This window comes from Rhamphochromis sp. 'chilingali' (genome assembly GCF_963969265.1).
Source record: "Rhamphochromis sp. 'chilingali' genome assembly, chromosome: 13".
In the NCBI taxonomy this organism is placed as follows: Eukaryota; Metazoa; Chordata; class Actinopteri; order Cichliformes; family Cichlidae; genus Rhamphochromis; species Rhamphochromis sp. 'chilingali'.
In genome coordinates this window covers 14,880,139-14,901,004 of record NC_137940.1, presented here as the reverse complement: position 1 = coordinate 14,901,004, position 20,866 = coordinate 14,880,139, and the positions used below count along the sequence as shown (strand labels likewise).

The window sequence follows — 20,866 nt, the reverse complement described above, 5'->3', positions numbered from 1 at the left end:
TAAATATGTCCTGTTGCTAAAGTAAGCCTTAATTTTCCTCAAATTATTCTCAAGAAGACAAATCTGATGTAGCCTGCTGATTGATGGTAAGGCGAGCACCACTAAGCAACCCATTGCATTATTACAGTTTTTCTCGATTGCTTAAACACTATAACCAGGCCTCTAAACTAAAATTTCAAAACCGTAACGCTATTGGTCAAAAAGCACACCCATTTCCCTGAACTATAAACACTATTCCCTGCTTTGACACATGACTCAAATTTGGTGAACTGTTACTGCAAAACTCTACACACAAATCCCTACATTTTACAGTGCTTACACCATGTAGTCATTTAGAAAGCACTAGCATGCAATAATGTTAACTTAAGTCAGCATAGCTTGAGCTCAATTAGCACACAATTAACCAGGTGGAAACACTAGGAGTCAAAATTTAGCACACACCAATCAGAACCTGCGATGGATAGATAAAAGGGCCAAAGTCAGCTCATTCAGGTTTGAAACAATGGATCCAAAGAGATGCAAAGGAAGAGGACGTGGTGGAGAAAGAGGACATGGTGAAAGAGGAGGACGTGGTGGAAGAGGAGGAGGAGGTGGTCTAGGACAACAGGAAGGTGGTGAAGGAGGAGGACGTGGTGGAGGAAGAGGACATGGTGAAAGAGGAGGACGTGGTGAAGGAGGAGGACGTGGTGGAGGAGGTGGAGAATGACGGCGACAAGGAAGGGGAAGAGCAAGGGCACGAAGACAGTCAGTCTCGGATGAAATTCAAGCCACTTTAGTTGACCATGTCCTTGTCCATGGGATGACTATGAGGGAGGCTGGGCAACGAGTACAACCAAATTTGAGTCGCTTCACTGTTGCCTCCATCATCAGAACCTTCAGGGAGGAAAACAGGTAGGTGTACTTGCAGTAAGACTGCTTTGTACAGTAACTTGTAAGTTACTGAACTTATGTGTCTTGAGTTTCAGTATGTTTCCATTATTTTCCTGTAAAATGAATGTGTGACAGTTACAGTAATGAGTGCTTCTATTTTTGTAGGACACAGAGACGACCACCTGGTGGAGGCAGGTTAAGGCTTTTGTCGGAGGAGCAAGAGAGGGAACTTGTAAACATGGTAATTGCAAATAATGTAATCCGCCTGCGAGAGATTCAAAGGAGAGTGATTGAGGATGATCATCTTTTTCGAGGCATAAATGCCATCAGCCTCTCCACAATTGACCGCATCCTCCGAAAGAAACAGGCATACCAAGTCCCTTTCGAACGAAACTCTGACAGAGTGAAGAACCAACGTGTGGAATATGTTCAGGTATGAGTTTTGATACTGTATAAAGTATTGTGTACCATCACAGCATGGCAGTTTATGCTGCCATTTCAGCACTCTTGAACTGTGGTTCAGGGTACCGATTGACTCTACTGTGTTATGTGTTTTGCAGAGAATCTTTGAGATTGAAGGACGGCCTGTTCCCCATGAAATAATCTTTGTGGATGAGGCAGGTTTTAACCTGACCAAAAGAAGGAAAAGGGGGAGGAACATAATTGGCCATCGGGCTATTGTAAATGTCCCTGGTCAGCGTGGGGGGAATGTCACTATGTGCGCAGCCATCAGCCAACGAGGGGTACTCCACCACCATGCCGTACTAGGACCCTATAACACTATGCTTCTCCTTGCTTTTCTTGATGGTTTAAGACAACATATGTTCCAGCTGGACTACAGGGAACCAGCACAGCCAGAGCAGCCTCACTACGTTGTTGTGTGGGATAACGTCAGCTTCCATCGCGCTGCTCTGGTTCGTGACTGGTTTACCAATAACCCAAGGTTTTCTAATATCTTTCTGCCTGCATACTCTCCCTTTCTAAACCCGATAGAGGAGTTATTTTCGGCATGGCGGTGGAAAGTGTATGACCGAGAACCTTATGTCCGTGTTCACCTCCTTCAGGCCATGGAAGAGGCCTGCCTAGACATATCAGTAGATGCATGCCAGGGGTGGATCAGGCATGCAAGAGGATTTTACCCCCGCTGCCTGGCTGGGGCCAATATAGCCTGTGATGTGGATGAGATTCTCTGGCCTGACCCAGACCAAAGACAAGATGCTGAGGTGGGATAATGTTTCTGGTGTGTGTTGTACTGTATAGTACATGAATGACAATGTGCCACTGTACATACATTGGTTGCGTCTTTTGTGTTTATCATGTGACAAGGGTTTTGAAGGGGAGAACCATAAGCAACCTAATTGTTTTGGAACTATTGTTTTGAATTAATAGTACCAGTGTGCAAAACTCTGTTGTAGTGTGTGTGTTTTTGAGGGCTTGTGTTTGATGTCTGAGGGCAAAGTTTGGTTTTTCAGCAGGAGTGAATAGTTTTGGGTGTAGAGCTTCATTTTGACCTGGAAATAGGATGTTTGGGGAATTGAGTGAGAGGTTATGGATTTGTGTTTACTGTTGTGAGGATATGAGGCGTAGTTTCAAGAAATGTGTTTTAGCAATCGAGAAAAACTGTAATATTCTGACCCCATTAAACTGTGACTTGTGTGTTAAGAAATTTGAAAAATAAATACGCAGAGGCAGTAAAGACAGAGAGGTCATAAAACACAATAGTGAAACAAGAAGTATTCTAGCAATTTGTATCAAAGATGTGATCATTTTAAAGGAAATTAGCTCATTAGGCTTAAGCTGGTTGTGATAGCCTCCTTTTGCATGGGGAACCTAAATGAGAACTGGTGGAGAAATGGTGTTCAGGGACTGTTACACACAGAGTTTTGTCCAGTGCCAAGCTCTGTGAAGCTGCTACTTGACAAGGCGCCATTTGGTCATTGGGTGTCTCAAGAGGAAGTGAACTTCCAATTTCTACAAATAGCCTCTTAAAAGACACGTGTTCATATGTCATATGCGTGCTCAACTCTTTCTCTACACCATTATATTTGTGCCACAAAACCAGCCAATCACAGACTTGGATGCAAAAATATCTGTTGGCTGTTTTGGTCTCCAATCAGCTCGAAATGACGAAATGCAATATCCCAGAATCCATTTCGTCCAAAACTCAAGCGAAGCAGTGGCTGAGGAACACAGAGTGGCGGAGTTTGAAATATTACTCTTTCTGGGTCACAAAATAAATTTTTAAGATATTTTCATGCGAGAATGGTGCTGTGTAAAATTCAAATATCTGCTCGATTTATCAAGACATCACATAAGTGCTCTAACGTTTTCGGAGATGAAAGCTATGCGGTCAGCTGGTGTTACCCACCAGCTGACCGTATAGCTTAGATATTTTTCATTTTTATGTTTGTTTTTGTCCCAGAAAGAGTAATATTTCAAACTCCACCACTGCCTCGTTTGAGTTTTGGACGAAATGGATTCTGGGATATTGCATTTCGTCATTTCGAGCTGATTGGAGACCAAAACAGCCAATCAGATATTTTTGCATCCAAGACTGTGATTGGCTGGTTTTTGTGGCACAAATATACAGAAAGAGTTGAGCGCGCACGGGCAGAAATGTTGAGAGCGCAAGCAACACATTGCGAACTAGCGCAAATGCAAAAACTGAGTGAGAGGGGCTGCTATTGTGTGTGTTTATGGATAATAGCAAACACTGAAATTAATTTTTTGCACACAGCAATGAATTTTGTTCACTTAAATTTAGCTTTTCTTCGCAAAATGCAACACTTGCACCTGCAAACTTTTTTTTAAGTGCGCTCAAATTTCTTTTACGTGCGCTCGGAATAGTGGCACAAAAATAACGCCATAAGAATTGCCAGTCAGATGTTTGTAGCTGTGGGTGTTTGGACTTTTAAAGCACTTTTAAGAAATTTAATGTTTACTTTTAGAGAATGATTGGATGGCTCTAGTAACAGTATAATTTTTTCACTCGCAGATCTGACAGTGAGTGGTTCCCATTACTTTTCCAGTCTGAGGAAGCACTGGTTGAAGTGTTTGTGTATTTATTGATTTCTTCTAAGTAATTGTGCATTTTATGTATACTGTGGTTTAATATTTTTACAAATATTTTATACTTTATTTTTTTTTTATTAAGGTTTATATGTTGTGTTTTGTCTTGTTTCTTTTAACTATGTGCATAAAGTTTGTCAATAAAGATTGAATTGAATTAAAGATACATATACACTCAACAAAAATATAAACGCAACACCTTTGTTACTGCTCCCATTCCCCATGGGATGGACGTAGAGACCTAACATTCATTCCAGATACACAATATAACCATCCCTCCCAAACAGTGGTCACAAATCAGTCCAAATGTGTGGTAGTGGGCACATCTGCTATATTGAGATAATCCATCCCACCTCACAGGTGTGCCACATCAGGATGCTGATCTGACATCATGAGTAGTGCACAGGTGTACCTCAGACTGCCCACAACAAAAGGCCACCCTGGAATGTGCAGTTTTGTCTCACAGCAAAATGCCACAGATGCCACAAGCAATGAGGGAGCGTGCAATTGGCATGCTGACAGCAGGAATGTCAACCAGATCTGTCGCCCGTGCATTGAATGTTCATTTCTCAACCATAAGCCGTCTCCACAGGCGTTTCAGAGAATATGGCAGCACATCCAACCGGCCTCACAACCGCAGACCTCGTGTAACCACACCAGCCCAGGACCTCCACATCCAGCAGGTTCACCTCCAAGATCGTCTGAGACCAGCCACCCAGACAGCTGCTGGAACAATTGGTTTGCACAACCAAACAATTTCTGCACAAACTGTCAGAAACCGTCTCAGGGATGCTCAACTGCATGCCCGTCGTCCTCATCGGGGTCTTGACCTGACTCCAGCTCGTCGCCGTAACAGACTTATGTGGGCAAATGCTCACATTCGATGGCATCTGGCACGTTGGAGAGGTGTGCGCTTCACGAATGAATCATGGTTCACATTGTTCAGGGCAGATGGCAGCTGAGAATGTCCCAGTTCTTGCATGGCCAGCATACTCACCGGACATGTCACCCATTGAGCATGTTCGGGATGTGCTTGACCGGCGTATACGACAGCGTGTACCAGTTCCCACAAATATCCAACAACCTCGCACAGCCATTGAAGTGGAGTGGACCAACATTCCACAGGCCACAATTGACAATCTGATAGACTCCATGCGACGATGTGTTGCACTGCATGAGGCAAATGGTGGTCACACCAGATACTGACCGGTTCTGGGTCCCCAGACCCCCAATAGCGCAAAAAACTGCACATTCCAGGGTGGCCTTTTGTTGTGGGCAGTCTGAGGTACACCTGTGCACTACTCATGATGTCAGATCAGCATCCTGATGTGGCACACCTGTGAGGTGGGATGGATTATCTCAATATAGCAGATGTGTCCACTACCACACATTTGGACTGATTTGTGACCACTGTTTGGGAGGGATGGTTATATTGTGTATCTGGAATGAATTTTAGGTCTCTACATCCATCCCATGGGGAATGGGAGCAGTAACAAAGGTGTTGCGTTTATATTTTTGTTGAGTGTATGTGTGTGTGTCTCATTCTTGTCCCTGTTAGTACTCTTGCTGCAGCATTTTGGATTAACTAAAGGCCTTTCAGGAGGATTTTTAGGATATTCTGCTAATAATGAATTACAGAAGTAATAAATCCACAAACCAATTTTTCACTATGGGCCTACTATGAGTTGCCATTTTCCTCTCCAGCTCATGAGTTATCTGCTTTGGTCAGTGGTTGCTGTAAATAAGTGTAAATAAAGATGGCTTTGCTTGTTTAACTTCCTACAAATGCTCAAATACACACCTCTGTGGGAGTAGAATTCATGTAGCTGCACAACACCGTGTTGGCACATGGTACCGAAGAAGGCAAAAGTGGAGGAATCATATCCTTAGCTTAGTTACAGCAATTTCAGAAAGATAGCTACTGTGATGAAATGTATCCCCCACTGTGAAATAATCCATTATAATAGATGTAAATGTTATTAGGAAATGAGCACACGAAACAGGGTTTTCTGTTTACTGTCTCAGTTTCTATGCTATATGTCAGAGTGAGATCTAGAGTGTGATTACAGGGAGTGCAGAATTATTAGGCAAATGAGTATTTTGTCCACATCATTCTCTTCATGCATGTTGTCTTACTCCAAGCTGCATAGGCCCGAAAGCCTACTACCAATTAAGCATATTAGGTGATGTGCATCTCTGTAATGAGAAGGGGTGTGGTCTAATGACATCAACACCCTATATCAGGTGTGCATAATTATTAGGCAACTTCCTTTCCTTTGGCAAAATGGGTCAAAAGAAGGACTTGACAGGCTCAGAAAAGTCAAAAATAGTGAGATATCTTGCAGAGGGATGCAGCAGTCTCAAAATTGCAAAGCTTCTGAAGCGTGATCATCGAACAATCAAGCGTTTCATTCAAAATAGTCAACAGGGTCGCAAGAAGCGTGTGGAAAAACCAAGGCCCCAAATAACTGCCCATGAACTGAGAAAAGTCAAGCGTGCAGCTGCCAAGATGCCACTTGCCACCAGTTTGGCCATATTTCAGAGCTGCAACATCACTGGAGTGCCCAAAAGCACAAGGTGTGCAATACTCAGAGACATGGCCAAGGTAAGAAAGGCTGAAAGACGACCACCACTGAACAAGACACACAAGCTGAAACGTCAAGACTGGGCCAAGAAATATCTCAAGACTGATTCTTCTAAGGTTTTATGGACTGATGAAATGAGAGTGAGTCTTGATGGGCCAGATGGATGGGCCCGTGGCTGGATTGGTAAAGGGCAGAGAGCTCCAGTCCGACTCAGACGCCAGCAAGGTGGAGGTGGAGTACTGGTTTGGGCTGGTATCATCAAAGATGAGCTTGTGGGGCCTTTTCGGGTTGAGGATGGAGTCAAGCTCAACTCCCAGTCCTACTGCCAGTTTCTGGAAGACACCTTCTTCATGCAGTGGTACAGGAAGAAGTCTGCATCCTTCAAGAAAAACTTGATTTTCATGCAGGACAATGCTCCATCACACACGTCCAAGTACTCCACAGCGTGGCTGGCAAGAAAGGGTATAAAAGAAGAAAAACTAATGACATGGCCACCTTGTTCACCTGATCTGAACCCCATTGAGAACCTGTGGTCCATCATCAAATGTGAGAGTTACAAGGAGGGAAAACAGTACACCTCTCTGAACAGTGTCTGGGAGGCTGTGGTTGCTGCTGCACGCAATGTTGATGGTGAACAAATCAAAACACTGACAGAATCCATGGATGGCAGGCTTTTGAGTGTCCTTGCAAAGAAAAGATGAAATGCTGTGTTCAGGCTGTCATTTACAGTATCTACATGGTCGCTGATTTGTTTTTGTTTTGTTTTTGAATGTCAGAAATGTATATTTGTGAATGTGGAGATGTTATATTGGTTTCACTGGTAAAAATAAATAATTGAAATGGGTATATATTTGTTTTTTGTTAAGTTTCCTAATAATTATGCACAGTAATAGTCACCTGCACACACAGATATCCCCCTAAAATAGCTAAAACTAAAAACAAACTAAAAACTACTTCCAAAAACATTCAGCTTCGATATTAATGAGTTTTTTGGGTTCATTGAGAACATGGTTGTTGTTCAATAATAAAATTATTCCTCAAAAATACAACTTGCCTAATAACTCTGCACTCCCTGTAAAGTGGTGGTGGTGGTGGTGGTGGTGGGGGGGGGGGGGGGTGTTGAGTAAAAAAGATGAAATGCTGTGTTCAGGCTGTCATTTACAGTATCTACATGAATTTTAAACTCATCCACAGTTAAATCTAGATCAAATTGAAGATAGAAACAAAATTGATTGCAACAAATAAATCTGTTTTTTTCAGTTTTCCAGTTAGGGTGGAAAAGGTTAAGCGTCAAGCTTTCAAATTAATTGAAGCTCTGTCTGGGTCTTTGGTTGGTTATATGCTGGAGTGGAAGATTGCTGCTGCACCCCCTCCTCAGCCTGTGCTTCATTGACTCTGACAGTTGATATAACTCTGGAGTTTTGATTCATTTATACGTACATAATTATCCTACTATATCTGGATTTCTGTTACGGGGGGTACATCAATTTATTGATGTTAAAGAGAGAAATCTAATGTTTAATAATCCACGTTTCACTGTTTTACTCTTTGATGCAGTTGTCGATACTATATTGTTCTTTCTTTTGTTTTTCTACTTTTAAATAGTTTTTTTTCTTACTGATTTTTATTTGTTTGAGAGCAGACACATCCCCCTAAGACCTCATCCCCTTAGAGACCAGCAGGAGGAGGGAAGCTACTTCCAGGTCCCAATTCTGGATAGTCACATTTTTGGGGAGGTTAATACATTTGGCCAGAAATAAATGGCTAGAAATGAGAACTTCTCCATCCAAAGTGGGATAGATGCTGTCTCTCCTAACAACACTGGACTTTGCCCAAAAAGGTTGCCAATTTTCTGTAAAGCCAAATTTATTTTTTTAAATTAAAAAATACAATCATAGCTTATGCTGACATCTTTAATTTAGAATTTAAAATGAACAATTTTCACAGATGAAAAGAAGAGAATAATAAATCTGAACTTTTAGAGAAAATTTATCTGGCTGCTTCTTAGACTCTGATCTATATTCTCCAATAAAAAAAAAAGGCTTTTCTCATTAACAGACATTGCAGGAGAGTCAATTTATAATCAGAGTAAACCCATTTGTTTGGTTACTTGGGCCGATGCAGCAATTAAAAGAGTAATTAAAAGATTTAAAGTCAAACTTCAAAGCTCAGCAAAGTCTAAAAATGTGGGTTTTTTTTTCTTTTTGTTCCATTGGGCCTGTTTTTTATCTTCAAATTAAAGAACATTGTAATGTACTTTTTGATTTTGGCTTCTTTCAGCCTTTTACAAGTGCCACATCCCCATGTTGTAGCCATACACATTAGGCCAGTGTACAAAATATGTGGGAGAATTAGTAATTTGGGCCTCTTCTGTTCATATTCTTGCTGTTGTTGGTTCTTTAGCTTGTCTCCTTTGCCTACAATAGCAAGCACAAAGATCACTGTCCTCCATTGATAGCTAGTGCTGTGATTATTAAATTCCACAAAAATCAGTGTCTTCACACAGCAGCTTAAGTCAGTTTTCATTTATTTTAAGTAAACAGGATGCAAAACAAGCATGATAGTCAAAGTGAACTTTTTCAGGAGTACAATTTTGTAGTTTCGTGGCTTTTGCTTTAGTCATTATAATTTCCAAAAGCAACAGAAAGATGAATAAATGCGAAAAATATTGTCATGTGTGTATACTTACTATAAGTATGGCTGTAATTTGTTGTTGTTTCTGTGCCTTTGGAGAGGTGGATGTAGCCCATAAGACATTGTTATAAACTGCACACAAACAATGACACAGATAAAAATTAACCTGAGTGCACATTTCATTTATTAACTACACTCCTCGTCTTAATCGTATTACCCAAAGTCACAGCCAAATACCTCCACACTGCAGTTTCACTTGCTTTACTGCACATCTTGTTAAAGATACTGATTAACAACATCAAAGCAACATCAGGCAACTAAATTACCTGAAAATATGACTTGTTTGTACAACAGTGTGAGTATAAACTGTTGCCAGGCACTCCCGTGGTGCCTTCGATCCATTAACTTGGCCACTGTTCTAAAAAACAGCTTTAGGTTTCCACTGAGAGGAAGCAGATCTGAGGACGAGACAAAGGAGAGCCGCTCAGAGGCACCAACATGCTGGTTTTGTATTAAAATATTTCATTGAAGTTATACACACACAAACACACAGATGAAAGGACTCATAAGAAGTGGCACGTGCACACACACACACACACACACACACACACACACACACACACACACACACACACACACATACACGTGTGCGCAGCCAGGATGCTGTTGTCATCTGCATTCTGTTGGTGAGATGGCAGATAGAGAGCATATCACTGCTTTGTTTTCACCAACAGAAATGAAATATGAGCTGTTCTTTTATCAGTCAGCCTGTTTACTCACTGCAGGCAACAAGTTTGTCTTCTTCTCTATTCAAAAACAGAAGGCCTCTATAGCTATGGCTAAAGTAAAAACTTTTTTTTCTCACTAAGGTTTAATGTTAACAACAATATGCACAAGGTCACTGGCACCAGATCTAAGGCTTTTTGATTTTTGAATCAGTTCTCTGACATGTATTTTGGTTTCCATAAAAGCAGGCAGTTATGAACCTCCCTCTAACCCCTTAATGATGAAACAAAAATGATATCATTATACATCATTGTAAATAAATAAATAGCGTTATCTTTTACACTTTACAATATTTATTTCTAATGCATTGATAAGGTACAATGTTATGTGTTAAAAATATGTTTACATATGCTTATTGTGCTTACAAAGTAGTAACTTAGTCTGAAATGTTTGATATAGCAACTGTAGATTTAAGGGAAGTGGGATACAATTTGAGGGGGGAATAAATTTAAAACATCCCTGTATTAGTACAACCCTAAAAAGTTTTTGCATCTCTCTGTGTGGAGTGAAGCTGTGCAATAGACTAAGTGAAGAACTGAAATAATGTCCCAGCAGAACTCTGCAAAAACCATATTTGAACCGCTTTATTAAACAAAGTACAGGGAGGAGGTAGGGCTTTGATGGCGTGTTCTCACCCACTACTTTCACAACAGGGATGTTTATATATGTGTGTGTGGGTACTTTGACATGTAACTGTGGTTATAAAAACAAATACATGTACCACATTGTAAGGAAGAATTTATGATAGGGCATAAACAGAAAGAAAAAGTGTTGACTATTAGTTAATAAATAGTGGAAAGGGGGTGGGATTTAATAAGCTTATGCTTCTTCCTACTCATTTTTTTAATGTGAGTTATTTAAAATGATTATTGTTACTTTTGTTTTGCTTTGTTTGTTTGTTTCTTTTTTCTGTTGTTGTTATTATACTGTTTTAACATGTTCAAAATAAAGATGCAATATATAGGTGAACAGATTTGTCTCACTATTTGGCAAGGAACCAGTAAGGTTTTTCTCATTCCTGCCCTTATTAAGGCATACAGATTACTGATGAAGGAATTACAATAACACTCTCCTAATAAATAGTTTATAGATATGTAAAGTGGTACCAATTTTTATATTAAATAACCAAATAGACACAAATGTTAAAATGACACATCATGTAAAAGGACAATTAAATATCGGAAGCTGCTGTAATATGACATCAGTACTTGCATGTGTGAATAGAATAAAGTATTATGAAAGCTATTCACATGGAGTGTTTTGAGGGTTTTTCTTTTCCTCTTTTTGTATAACAAACTTCAACAGAGTCTAGGAACTCAGTGACATGATGTTAGGATTCTATTAGTGGTCTTGAAGTCTTTCTCTGGCATCTCTCCATTTGCTTTTTTGCTTGTGTACAGCCACACAGTTTTGCATCATAACTTGTAACTAGCTGTGGCAGTGGTGTATTTCTGTTGTTTATCAGACAAATCATCAGATTACCAGAACATTTCACAGCTGAAACCTTTTCAAGAAACTAAGAAACTAAGTAATACAGACCTCAAAGTCTGTATTACTTTGTAGTAGACACACCACTGGGCTCCCCATAAGAAGAAGTAAAATATACATTACATAGCCTCATGGTGCCCCATGACAGCCAGAATAGACTACAACCCCCTACTGTGACCCTGAATTGGATAAGTGGAAGAAAATGAATGAGTGGACACTCAAACTGCTGTTAATTGCTTTACATTATCAAAAAGTTGATTCTTCAGCTTGTGGTTTGAAAATTGAAACTAAGTATCCTTGCCAGGTGTTTAAAATATATAGTTAAATATAGTCTTCAACAGCAAATCAATTTTAGATCATTCCCAAGCTGTCTCACTACCATCTGAAATTGCTGTTTTGCATCTGAGAGGAGCTCCGGAGAGAATAACTCAAGTAAACAGCACACTCAAACAACAAGAGTTCTTGATTACATATTCACTTTCATGGCTACACTTAATTTTCTCACTGTGAAATCAGTATTTATTCAAAACCTCCCTAGGATTAAAATGGCACAATATTCTTTACATATTACAGTTCTATATCCTCAGACTGCAGCTGCTAGCATAAAAATGCCCCCTGGTATACATGTACGAAGGGGACAAAATTTCGACACATCCACCACCTAAAACACATAGGACATATACAATTATAACTATAAAACTCATAAAACGTATAGTTATAATTATATAACTATAATCTCTTCATGTACTGTGATGACAAGGGGTCCTGACTTTATGAGACCACAAAAGTTACTAATTCAATACACCTAGGGATTTGGTGTTACAGCCTCAACTGTTAGCAAATGCAGTTTGTGACCTTTGCATTTTGTCTTGTTCTAGCTTTACCTTTGTGACAAAACCACTATAAGAAAGAATGAGTACGCAATTCTTTCTTAGCGTAGAAAAGCCAGTAAATATGACAAACATTAACTACTATTAACACTATGAGATGGCAGTCAGATAAGTAGGGATGGGAATCAATTGGTTCTTGCACTTGTGCTATAATCAGCTGATTTCAGTTGTTGTAGGAGGAAAATAGCAGGTCAGTTTACAGCGTTAGTATGGACATAACTTTTATTTCTATTGCACAAAAGGACAAGAGCATAATGGCAAGTGCAAACTGCATCTAGGACAGAAACAACTGTATTTGCTGCTTACACAACTTAGCCTCTTTACAAGCAGTCGCACAGAAAGCATGCTAATGCTAAGCTAGCCAGACACCATGCTAACACTAACCTAGCCAAAAACCCAGATTGACGCTAAAGCTGAGTGAATGCCGATCGCAGCCCAGCACCGTGGTCAAGTGAGCTGTCATTTGTGAGCCGCAGTGAAGCTGCCGCTGGCTTAACTGAGCCCCAGAGTAAAGGCATCCATGTCATGGGTCTGCGGGCAGATTGCCTCTTTGGGGGTACTGGTGCCTGGACCCGGGAGTATAGAGTATGTATTAAGAGTGTGAGTGTGTGTACTCTGTTCAGTTCTCTTTGTCTCCATGTTGGGTGAGTGCTCAGTATTTGCATGTGTGTGCATGAGAGTGCGAATGCATGTTAGTGTCTGTGTGAGCCCGTTGCTTTATTTACATGTGTCAGGTCGGAACATCTCGGCTTTTCTCCCCCCATCACACTCCCTCCCAGTGGCTGGTGTCCCCACCCGCCAGTGCATTGGTGGATCTCTTTGTCCAGGGTGGATGCACGGGGTGCGTACTGGCTCACCCCTGGCGAAAGTTCGGTGGTGCCTATCCCCGTGGCTCAGTTGTGCCGGAGGAGCCTGCGGGCTTGTCGCTGCAGCCCCCTGAGGCTTCTGCACTGTGGCTGCTAGGTGACCCCTGTCCTACATTTTCCTCGGCTCTTTTTTTTTTTTTGTGGCTGTCCTGTTTGGCTCTTTTGCCATCAGAATTATTGTCTAAAGTCGAAGAAAGATGCCCAATGGATTTACTTTACCAAATTGACCATCCCAGCCTTGCCGTAATGGTCTATTTGATTCACCTTTTATTGTTTATTTTATTTTATTTTTTTATTTTCACTTGCTATATACGGGAAAGACTTGAATGAGGAAAAGAAAAGGGAGAAAGGAAGAGGGGGAAAAAACAGCGGAGAAGAGGGAGATAAAGACAAAAAAAACAAAAACCAACTAAATAAGCAGACAAAAAAATACATATATCAATCACCTGGATCACCTGTTGAGAAAGAAAAAAGAAAACAAGCAGAAGAAAACGAGAGCAATACAATAAACAACATCACGATGATCTATGGGAATATTACAGTAAATACTAAATATTAAACATTATTGTGTAAGATCGACAGTGCACAGTGTGCTTTGAGGTAGGAGCCAAAAAGGGTGTAGTTTGTATGTGTGAGCACCCGTGTGTACACCTGTGAGCATGGACACGCTTGTTTTTAAAAGGTTCCTTCATGTAATGATCTACTAGAGGGTGTGGGGGGGTCACAGCCCCGTCCTCCAGGGCATGAAGCAGGTATGGAGGAGATCAAGGCTCCAGACATTCAGAGGCCCCCAGAACACAAGAGACCAAGGAAGACCAACAGAGGGGCAGCCGCGCCACCATCCCAGAAAAAGCTGAGGAGAGCCCCAGATGAGGGGTCACTCAGCAGCCGCGGGGCAGAAGACAGGGGGGGTTGCAGTGATGCGCCCGTGAGCTCCGCCGGCAGCCAGCTGTGCCCCAGGCCGAGGGCACCCCACCCCCGAAGTGGCCCGAGCGAGCCCCAGGGTCCAGGCTCCGATAAGCAGCCACCAAGGAGTGAGCCGGTGTGTACCTGGACGCCCATCCCCGGACACAAAGAACCACCAACGCACCGATGTCTGAGGGCGTCTGCCACTGGCAGGGGGAGTGGTGGGGGGAGATAGGCCTCCATACCTTGGAGGGCCCGAGATGTCCCCAGAGAGGTGGCGTCTGATACCCAACCTGACATATAGACATACAGGCACACACAGATACAAACTCATGCTCTCATATGCAATTACTCAACACTCAACCAACGTGGAGACAGACATAGAGAGACACTGTACACACAATCACACTCCCCAAGCGTACTCTACGAACCGGGTCTAGGTACCCTTGCCCCTGGAGGGGGAAACTGCACCCAGACCCAGGTGGTGTTACCCTTTTCCCTGCGGCGGGGAGAAGCAGCAGCCCCGACTCCGCAGCAGCAGGGAGGCCCCACATTCCAGACCCCAGTCGGACGGCCAACTCTTCCTCGGCTCTTTTTTAGGTGGGTAGCGCGATTGCCCCTGCGGCGGTCCTCCCTGGGCTCTCGTGCTCAGAGGGGCCTCTAGATGTCTGGGGCCTGGAGCTCCTCCACGCCTTGTTCATGTCCGGGGGGTCAGGGGTATGGCTCCCCACACCTACTATTAGACACATGGAGAAACCTTGTAAATACAAGCGTGCTCACACACGCATACACACAAGTTTTCACAGACACACACTGTCTGAGTTGGCTGCTGCCTCTAAACATATCAAGAATTATTAGCCCTGTATGCTGCTCAGTAAAATTGAATATTATTAACTGTTCCTTATGCATATGTTAGCTGTTAGTGTAATTTTCTTATTATGTTGTTTTCCTTTTGCTCGTTTTGTTTGTTTTACACACATTTTACAACTTCTGTCTACTTATTATATACTTCTTTTTAAAATTATGTGGATAAAGGTTACAGCTAGGATGAGGTTAGGGTTCAGGGCATAAAGTGAAATTGAAAAATGTAATGACATTATTTATCATATTTTTTATGATACTGTTCTGTTTACATAGAATAGAATAGAATAGAATAGAATAGAATAGAATAGAATAGAATAGAATAGAATAGCCTTTATTGTCATTGTACAGAGTACAACGAAATTGGAGTGCCACTCCCTTGGTGCAAGTTTCAATAATAAATATAAATGTAAAATATAAAAAGTACAAAAAAACAATCGTAAGTACTCAAACAGTAGTATGTACAATATATACAGGATAGCAGCATTAATATAATGACAGTATGAATAGCAGCATAATATAATGACAGTGACAGTATGGAATAGGTTAAATTGTTTTTGTGCTTATTTACTACGGTGATAGCTCTGAGAAAGAAGCTATCCCTGAATCTGTTTGTCCTGGTTTTATGTGACCTGTACGGTCGGCCTGACGGTAATAGTTCAAACAGTTGGTTGCTGGGGTGAGAGTGGTCCTTGATGATATTGCCAGCTCTGCTGAGGTACCGAGAGTTTGCAGTGACCTCCAGGCTGGGCAGAGAGCAGCCAGTGATCTTCTGGGCTGTTGATGACCCTCTGCAGTACTTTCCTGTCCGCAGCTGAGCACCCTGCATACCATGTTGTTATGCCGTACGTTAGGATGCTCTCTATGGTGGCTCTGTAAAATGTCACCAGCAGCCTCTCCTCCAGGTTGTTCCTCCTGAGCACTCTCAGAAAGTGGAGACGCTGCTGGGCCTTTTTAACCACCGCTGTAGTATTTGCAGTCCATTATCATTGCAGTCATCAGATATCTGCACGCCCAGAAACCTCATGGAGTGTACCCTCTCCACACAACTCCCGTGAATGTAAAGTGGGGCCGGGTCTGCTCTGCCCTTCCTGAAGTCCAAGATAAGTTCTTTAGTTTTCGTGGTGTTCAGTTGGAGGTTGTTAACTGAACACCACTCAGTCTGTTGACCTCATCTCTGTAGTCCGACTCATCCCCCCTTGAGATGAGTCCAACCACTGTGGTGTCATCCGCGAACTTTATGATGGTGTTTGAGAGATGGGTAGGGGAGCAGTCGGATGTGTAGAGCGTAAACAGGAGGGGACTCAAAACACATCCTTGTGGAGACCCGGTGCTGAGTGTGATGGTGCTGGACCGGTGGGGGCCGAGTCTGACAGACTGTGGTCTATTTGTCAGGAAGTCCTTGATCCAGAGGCAGATGGGGGTGGAGAGTCCCAGGTGAGACAGTATCCTCCATACATATCCTCCATTTTAAGAAATACTATTCTCAATAAAATGATTTCGATCAAGAACTCACTTACAATGATGTTAGATTCAAACCCAAGTATAGTGCCACCAAAATGTGCATATGTCACCCAAATATTCCTCTCAGTAGTGGTTTATAAATCATTAAAAAAGAATGTATGATTTAATAGCAGTATATAAATCTCTTGGGTTGGCGTAATAAGCAAATGCTTCAGCCAATACTTTTTGATTAGCCTTGTCTCATGCTTTCTTGCTTTGTGGTAGATCTTTGTTCTGTCTTCACTGAGATATTTGAATGCTAATCAATAAAATCAAAATCAAATAAAACAGTCAGTATTTGAATGAAAAATAGTTAGTTTCTGAAGTGCTCAACCTGTACGTAACCAATATACAGTATGGGCCAAACAGTCATATCAAATATTCAGTTCAGTTCAATTCAGTTTTACAGTATTTATATAGTGCCAAATCACAACCACAGCCGCCTCAAAGCACTTTTTATTGTAAAGCAGACTCTATAATAATACATACAGAGAAAACCCCAACCATCATCTGACCCCCTATGAACAAGCACTTTGGCAACAGTGGGAAGGACAAATTCCCTTTTAACAGGAAGAAACCTCCAGCAGAACCAGGCTCAGGGTCTCTTGTCTCTCCCCATCTGTCGTGACCGGATGGGGAGAGACAAGGAAGACAGGATAAAGACATGCTGTGGAAGAGAAATTCATAACAAGTATGATTCAATGGAGAGAGTTCTATTAACACATAGTGACTGAGAAAGGTGACTGAAGAAGAAATACTCAATGCATCATGGGAATCCCCTGGCAGCCTACACCTACTGCAGCATAACTAAGGGAGGATTCAGGGTCACCTGGTCCAGCCCTAACTATATGCTTTAGCAAAAAGGAAAGTTTGAAGCTTAATCTTAAAAGTAGAGATAGTGTCTGTCTCCCGAATCCAAACTGGAAGCTGGTTCCACAGAAGAGGCGCCTGAAAACTGAAGGCTCTGCCTCCCATTCTACTTTTAAATACTCTAGGAACAACAAGTAAGCCTGCAGTGCAAGAGTGAAGTGCTCTAATAGGGTGATATGGTACTACAAGGTCATTAAGATAAGATGGGGCCTGATTATTTAAGACCTTTTATGTGAGGAGCGGGATTGTATGTGAGAAGCCAATGAAGAGAAGCCAATACAGGGGAAATAATGTTGTATGCTTTCCTATTCTTCTCAGCATGTGATCTGGCTGAACTTAACAATTACTTGTTGGAATAATGGTTTTTGGCAAAGGAAGTGCTAGCTTTACAGGGAGAGACTCAGTTAAATTTTTTCTCCACATGATATCTACAGGAAATACACTAGCAAAAATACACTCCATCTGTATTTGTCCTTCCCTTTAATCACCCACCACCTGCTCTCTCAGGATTCACCTGGAGGCCACCTCCTGAGTATGGCAGACAATAAGAGAATAACACATCAGTCTCCTGTGTTCTGCACAGCTTGTTAATGTTTTAACATTTATGGTTGTAGTAGTTTTCTTGCTGATATGATTAATCCAACTGGGAAGAAGAAAGAATTTGAGAAATTGATCTTGAATGCTGAGAGTGAAGTGAGAGGAACCTGCTCAAGTGGTTTTATTCCATCAGAGCCTGTGTCGAATGTGTAGCTGGGATATACTGCTGCAATGGAAGTGTGCCAACCTCATAATGTATGTCTGTTGAAAGGAAAGATTGATTTTTGGAAACTTCAGAACAGGGTTTTTATTCTACCTTTCAGCTCTGTTGTTTGGCAGAAGGATTCTACAAGTGTAACTCAAAGCCAAGATATATCCATTATGTGTTTGTAAAGGCTTACTGCCTTCCTTGATATGAAGTGCCATGAAAAACTTTCGAGACTTACTGTAAATCCATACTAGAATAAAGCTTAACTTGTCAAAGTCATCCTATCGATCGGTTAACCCCTTTCAGCACAGCTACTGTTTTTTGATTATTACTTGGAAGTCCTATTTTGATTTCATCATAGATTCAAAGTTATGCAGGAAAGTAAGCACCAACTTTTCCAAAGTTGAATTTTGTGTGGAGGATCTGTAGTTTTTAGTTTAAGAGTCAAGTTTAGTTTAAGTTCAAAGATGGTAAAGCAGGCTGGGAGTTTTTTAAAATTCAGTTTTTCTCTCAAGATCAGATTATCGCCACAGAGTTTTGGTGTATTATCCTGTGGCATGAGAAGAAAAACAGCAGAAACCTGAATGTGCCTTTTTGTATGAGTACACGGCCCCGCTAACCCTATTCCATGGAGTTTGTCCAACTCTCAAAAGTGCAAGAGAATTGCCAGCAAAGTGTCAAAATGTAAATTCAAGTTCTATTTTTGTGCTTTCATGGACATAAATTGTCATGTTTTTATGACAGTAAAATACAATGGATTTTACTATATTTTGTGTCTGCTGCAAGTATCTAGTGCTAAGAAAGTGTGTGTTCCATGTGTGCCTGTGGTGAGTGTCAGTCAACACAATAAAGAGATCACAATTACAGACATTAATGGCAACAGAAAAGTGTTGCAGTAACAACTATCTGCGAGTGATACCCAAAACATTCCACATCATATTTTATATCATCTAGATTGTTTTACCAGAGTTATACAAGGTATAAAGGACCCCTAACCAAGCTGTTATCCCTAAACTTAACCAAGTCTCTGGTGTGACGACTTGTTTTTAAAAAAGGAAAACATCAATTCTGTTTACACAAACATGAACCAGAAATAGAGATTTTCAGGACTGAACACAAATTTAACTGATTAGAAGTTATGACTATTTCAATAGCTGCCGTGAGATTGTGTTGGAATACCCAATGCGCTTACAGTGACAAGAGAAAAAAAATCTTAAAGCAGAGACGTTAACGAACATTTTTCTTGTAAAACAAAGGGGGCCTAGCGAAAAAAGTTTGGGAACCGCTGGACTGCACTATTAAGCATGAGATGCTCGATATTATACACTAATGAGGCAAAACATCATGGCCTGTCAAGAATGATTTGCACGGTGGCACAGTGGTTAGGACTACTGCCTCACAGCAAGGAGATGTCTGGTTTAAACCCCCTGGACATTTGGCAGTTCTGTGTGAGCTTTCACCCACAACAAAAAGACTTCTCATGTTATTTGATATCGACACCTATACCCAGTTTACAATACAGAGTGTGTGGTTTTCTGTCTCCCTCTGTTAGACCTTTTACTGCCAACCTGTCCACTCTGTTGTCTACCTGCAACCCACACTGTTAGACTTTTCATCGCCACTTTGTGGTAACATACTGGCGTCACTGTTGCCAGCGTCATACCGTGACGCCGTGTTACGGTAGCTTACCGTTCTGCAGGATGATACCGTGTTTTGCTGGTGTGGTATAATACTCTTGGACAAATTATGGTAATGTACCGTGGCCTTTTTTATGGTATCTCACTGGCGACAGTGACGCCAGTGAGATACCGTTATGTCGTTATGTCGTAAATTACGTCAACAAAGTAACATCATACTGTGATTAAGAAATTGGTATACTACCGTTTATTCACGGTATGTCACTGTAAGCCCGCTGCAAGATAATAAACTGCAATATATTAACCAGTAACTTACCGTTATCACGCATCATCAGTACCAAAAATATTCATCTCTGCTAGAGGACACCGTGTCCCAACAGGCGGTCATTTACTGTTTAACAGGTCGTAATTGACCGTAATTTCAGTTAACAGTAACATACTGTAAGATACTCGAGGGTTCCAAAAAAAATTGGATTGATAGCTAGATAGACACACACAAAATATAATTCATGTGGTTGACACCACTTTATTTCAGTTCTGATTTTTCCCTGCTGAAATACACATTTCCAAAATCAAAAACTGAAAAGAACTGAAAACATATTTTCATCGAGGAAGCACTTGTTTTTACTAAACCATGTAATCCATTATTTTCTCTGATGGTTGTACAAACAATAACGATATTATGTCATATCCATATCATGGCAGACAACATATGCTCAAGGTGTTGGGTTTTCTTATTCATATTTTGTAGGGTCTTAAACCTACAATGTGAAGTGTCTTGGCATTCATTTTGTTGGCACCATACAAATTAACTGATTTGTAATGAATATAATATCAAGCCCCACACGTCTGCCTTTATATACACTTTGTCCAAAATACTGGCTCACACCACCAAATCAATGCACAAAACAGGGTCCACAAGGACATGGATGAGGGTGTGTGGTGTGAAGTAACTTGACTGTCCTGCACTGAACCCTGATCTTGCTTTGTGGACTGAGTTCATTGATTTGTAGGGTGAGCCAATACATGTGACAATTAAAGTGTAAGTAGCTGAAATAATTTTTAACAAACGGGTAAAAGAAGGAAAAAAAATCAATGAGATGGTCAATTTGGTAAAGTAAATCCGTTGGGCATCTTTCTTTGCCTTTAGACAACA

General features: G+C 41.2%; 1 protein-coding gene across 3 annotated transcripts; it reads left to right on the top strand.

Annotated features, from left to right (window-relative positions):
- The first annotated feature begins 688 nt into the window (after positions 1 to 688).
- On the top strand, positions 689 to 2,943 carry LOC308408857 (uncharacterized protein). Of its 3 annotated transcripts, none has more exons than XM_080901261.1 (3): positions 689 to 891; positions 1,036 to 1,303; positions 1,431 to 2,943. In XM_080901261.1, the coding sequence occupies exons 1-3, from the start codon at positions 800 to 802 to the stop codon at positions 2,100 to 2,102; spliced, it is 1,032 nt and encodes a 343-aa protein (XP_080757387.1). In that variant the 5' UTR covers positions 689 to 799; the 3' UTR covers positions 2,103 to 2,943. The 3 variants fall into 3 exon arrangements, with proteins under 3 accessions (XP_080757387.1, XP_080757389.1, XP_080757388.1); XM_080901263.1 differs by having other exon boundaries at positions 691 to 895; XM_080901262.1 differs by having other exon boundaries at positions 691 to 906.
- Positions 2,944 to 20,866: the final 17,923 nt, after the last annotated feature.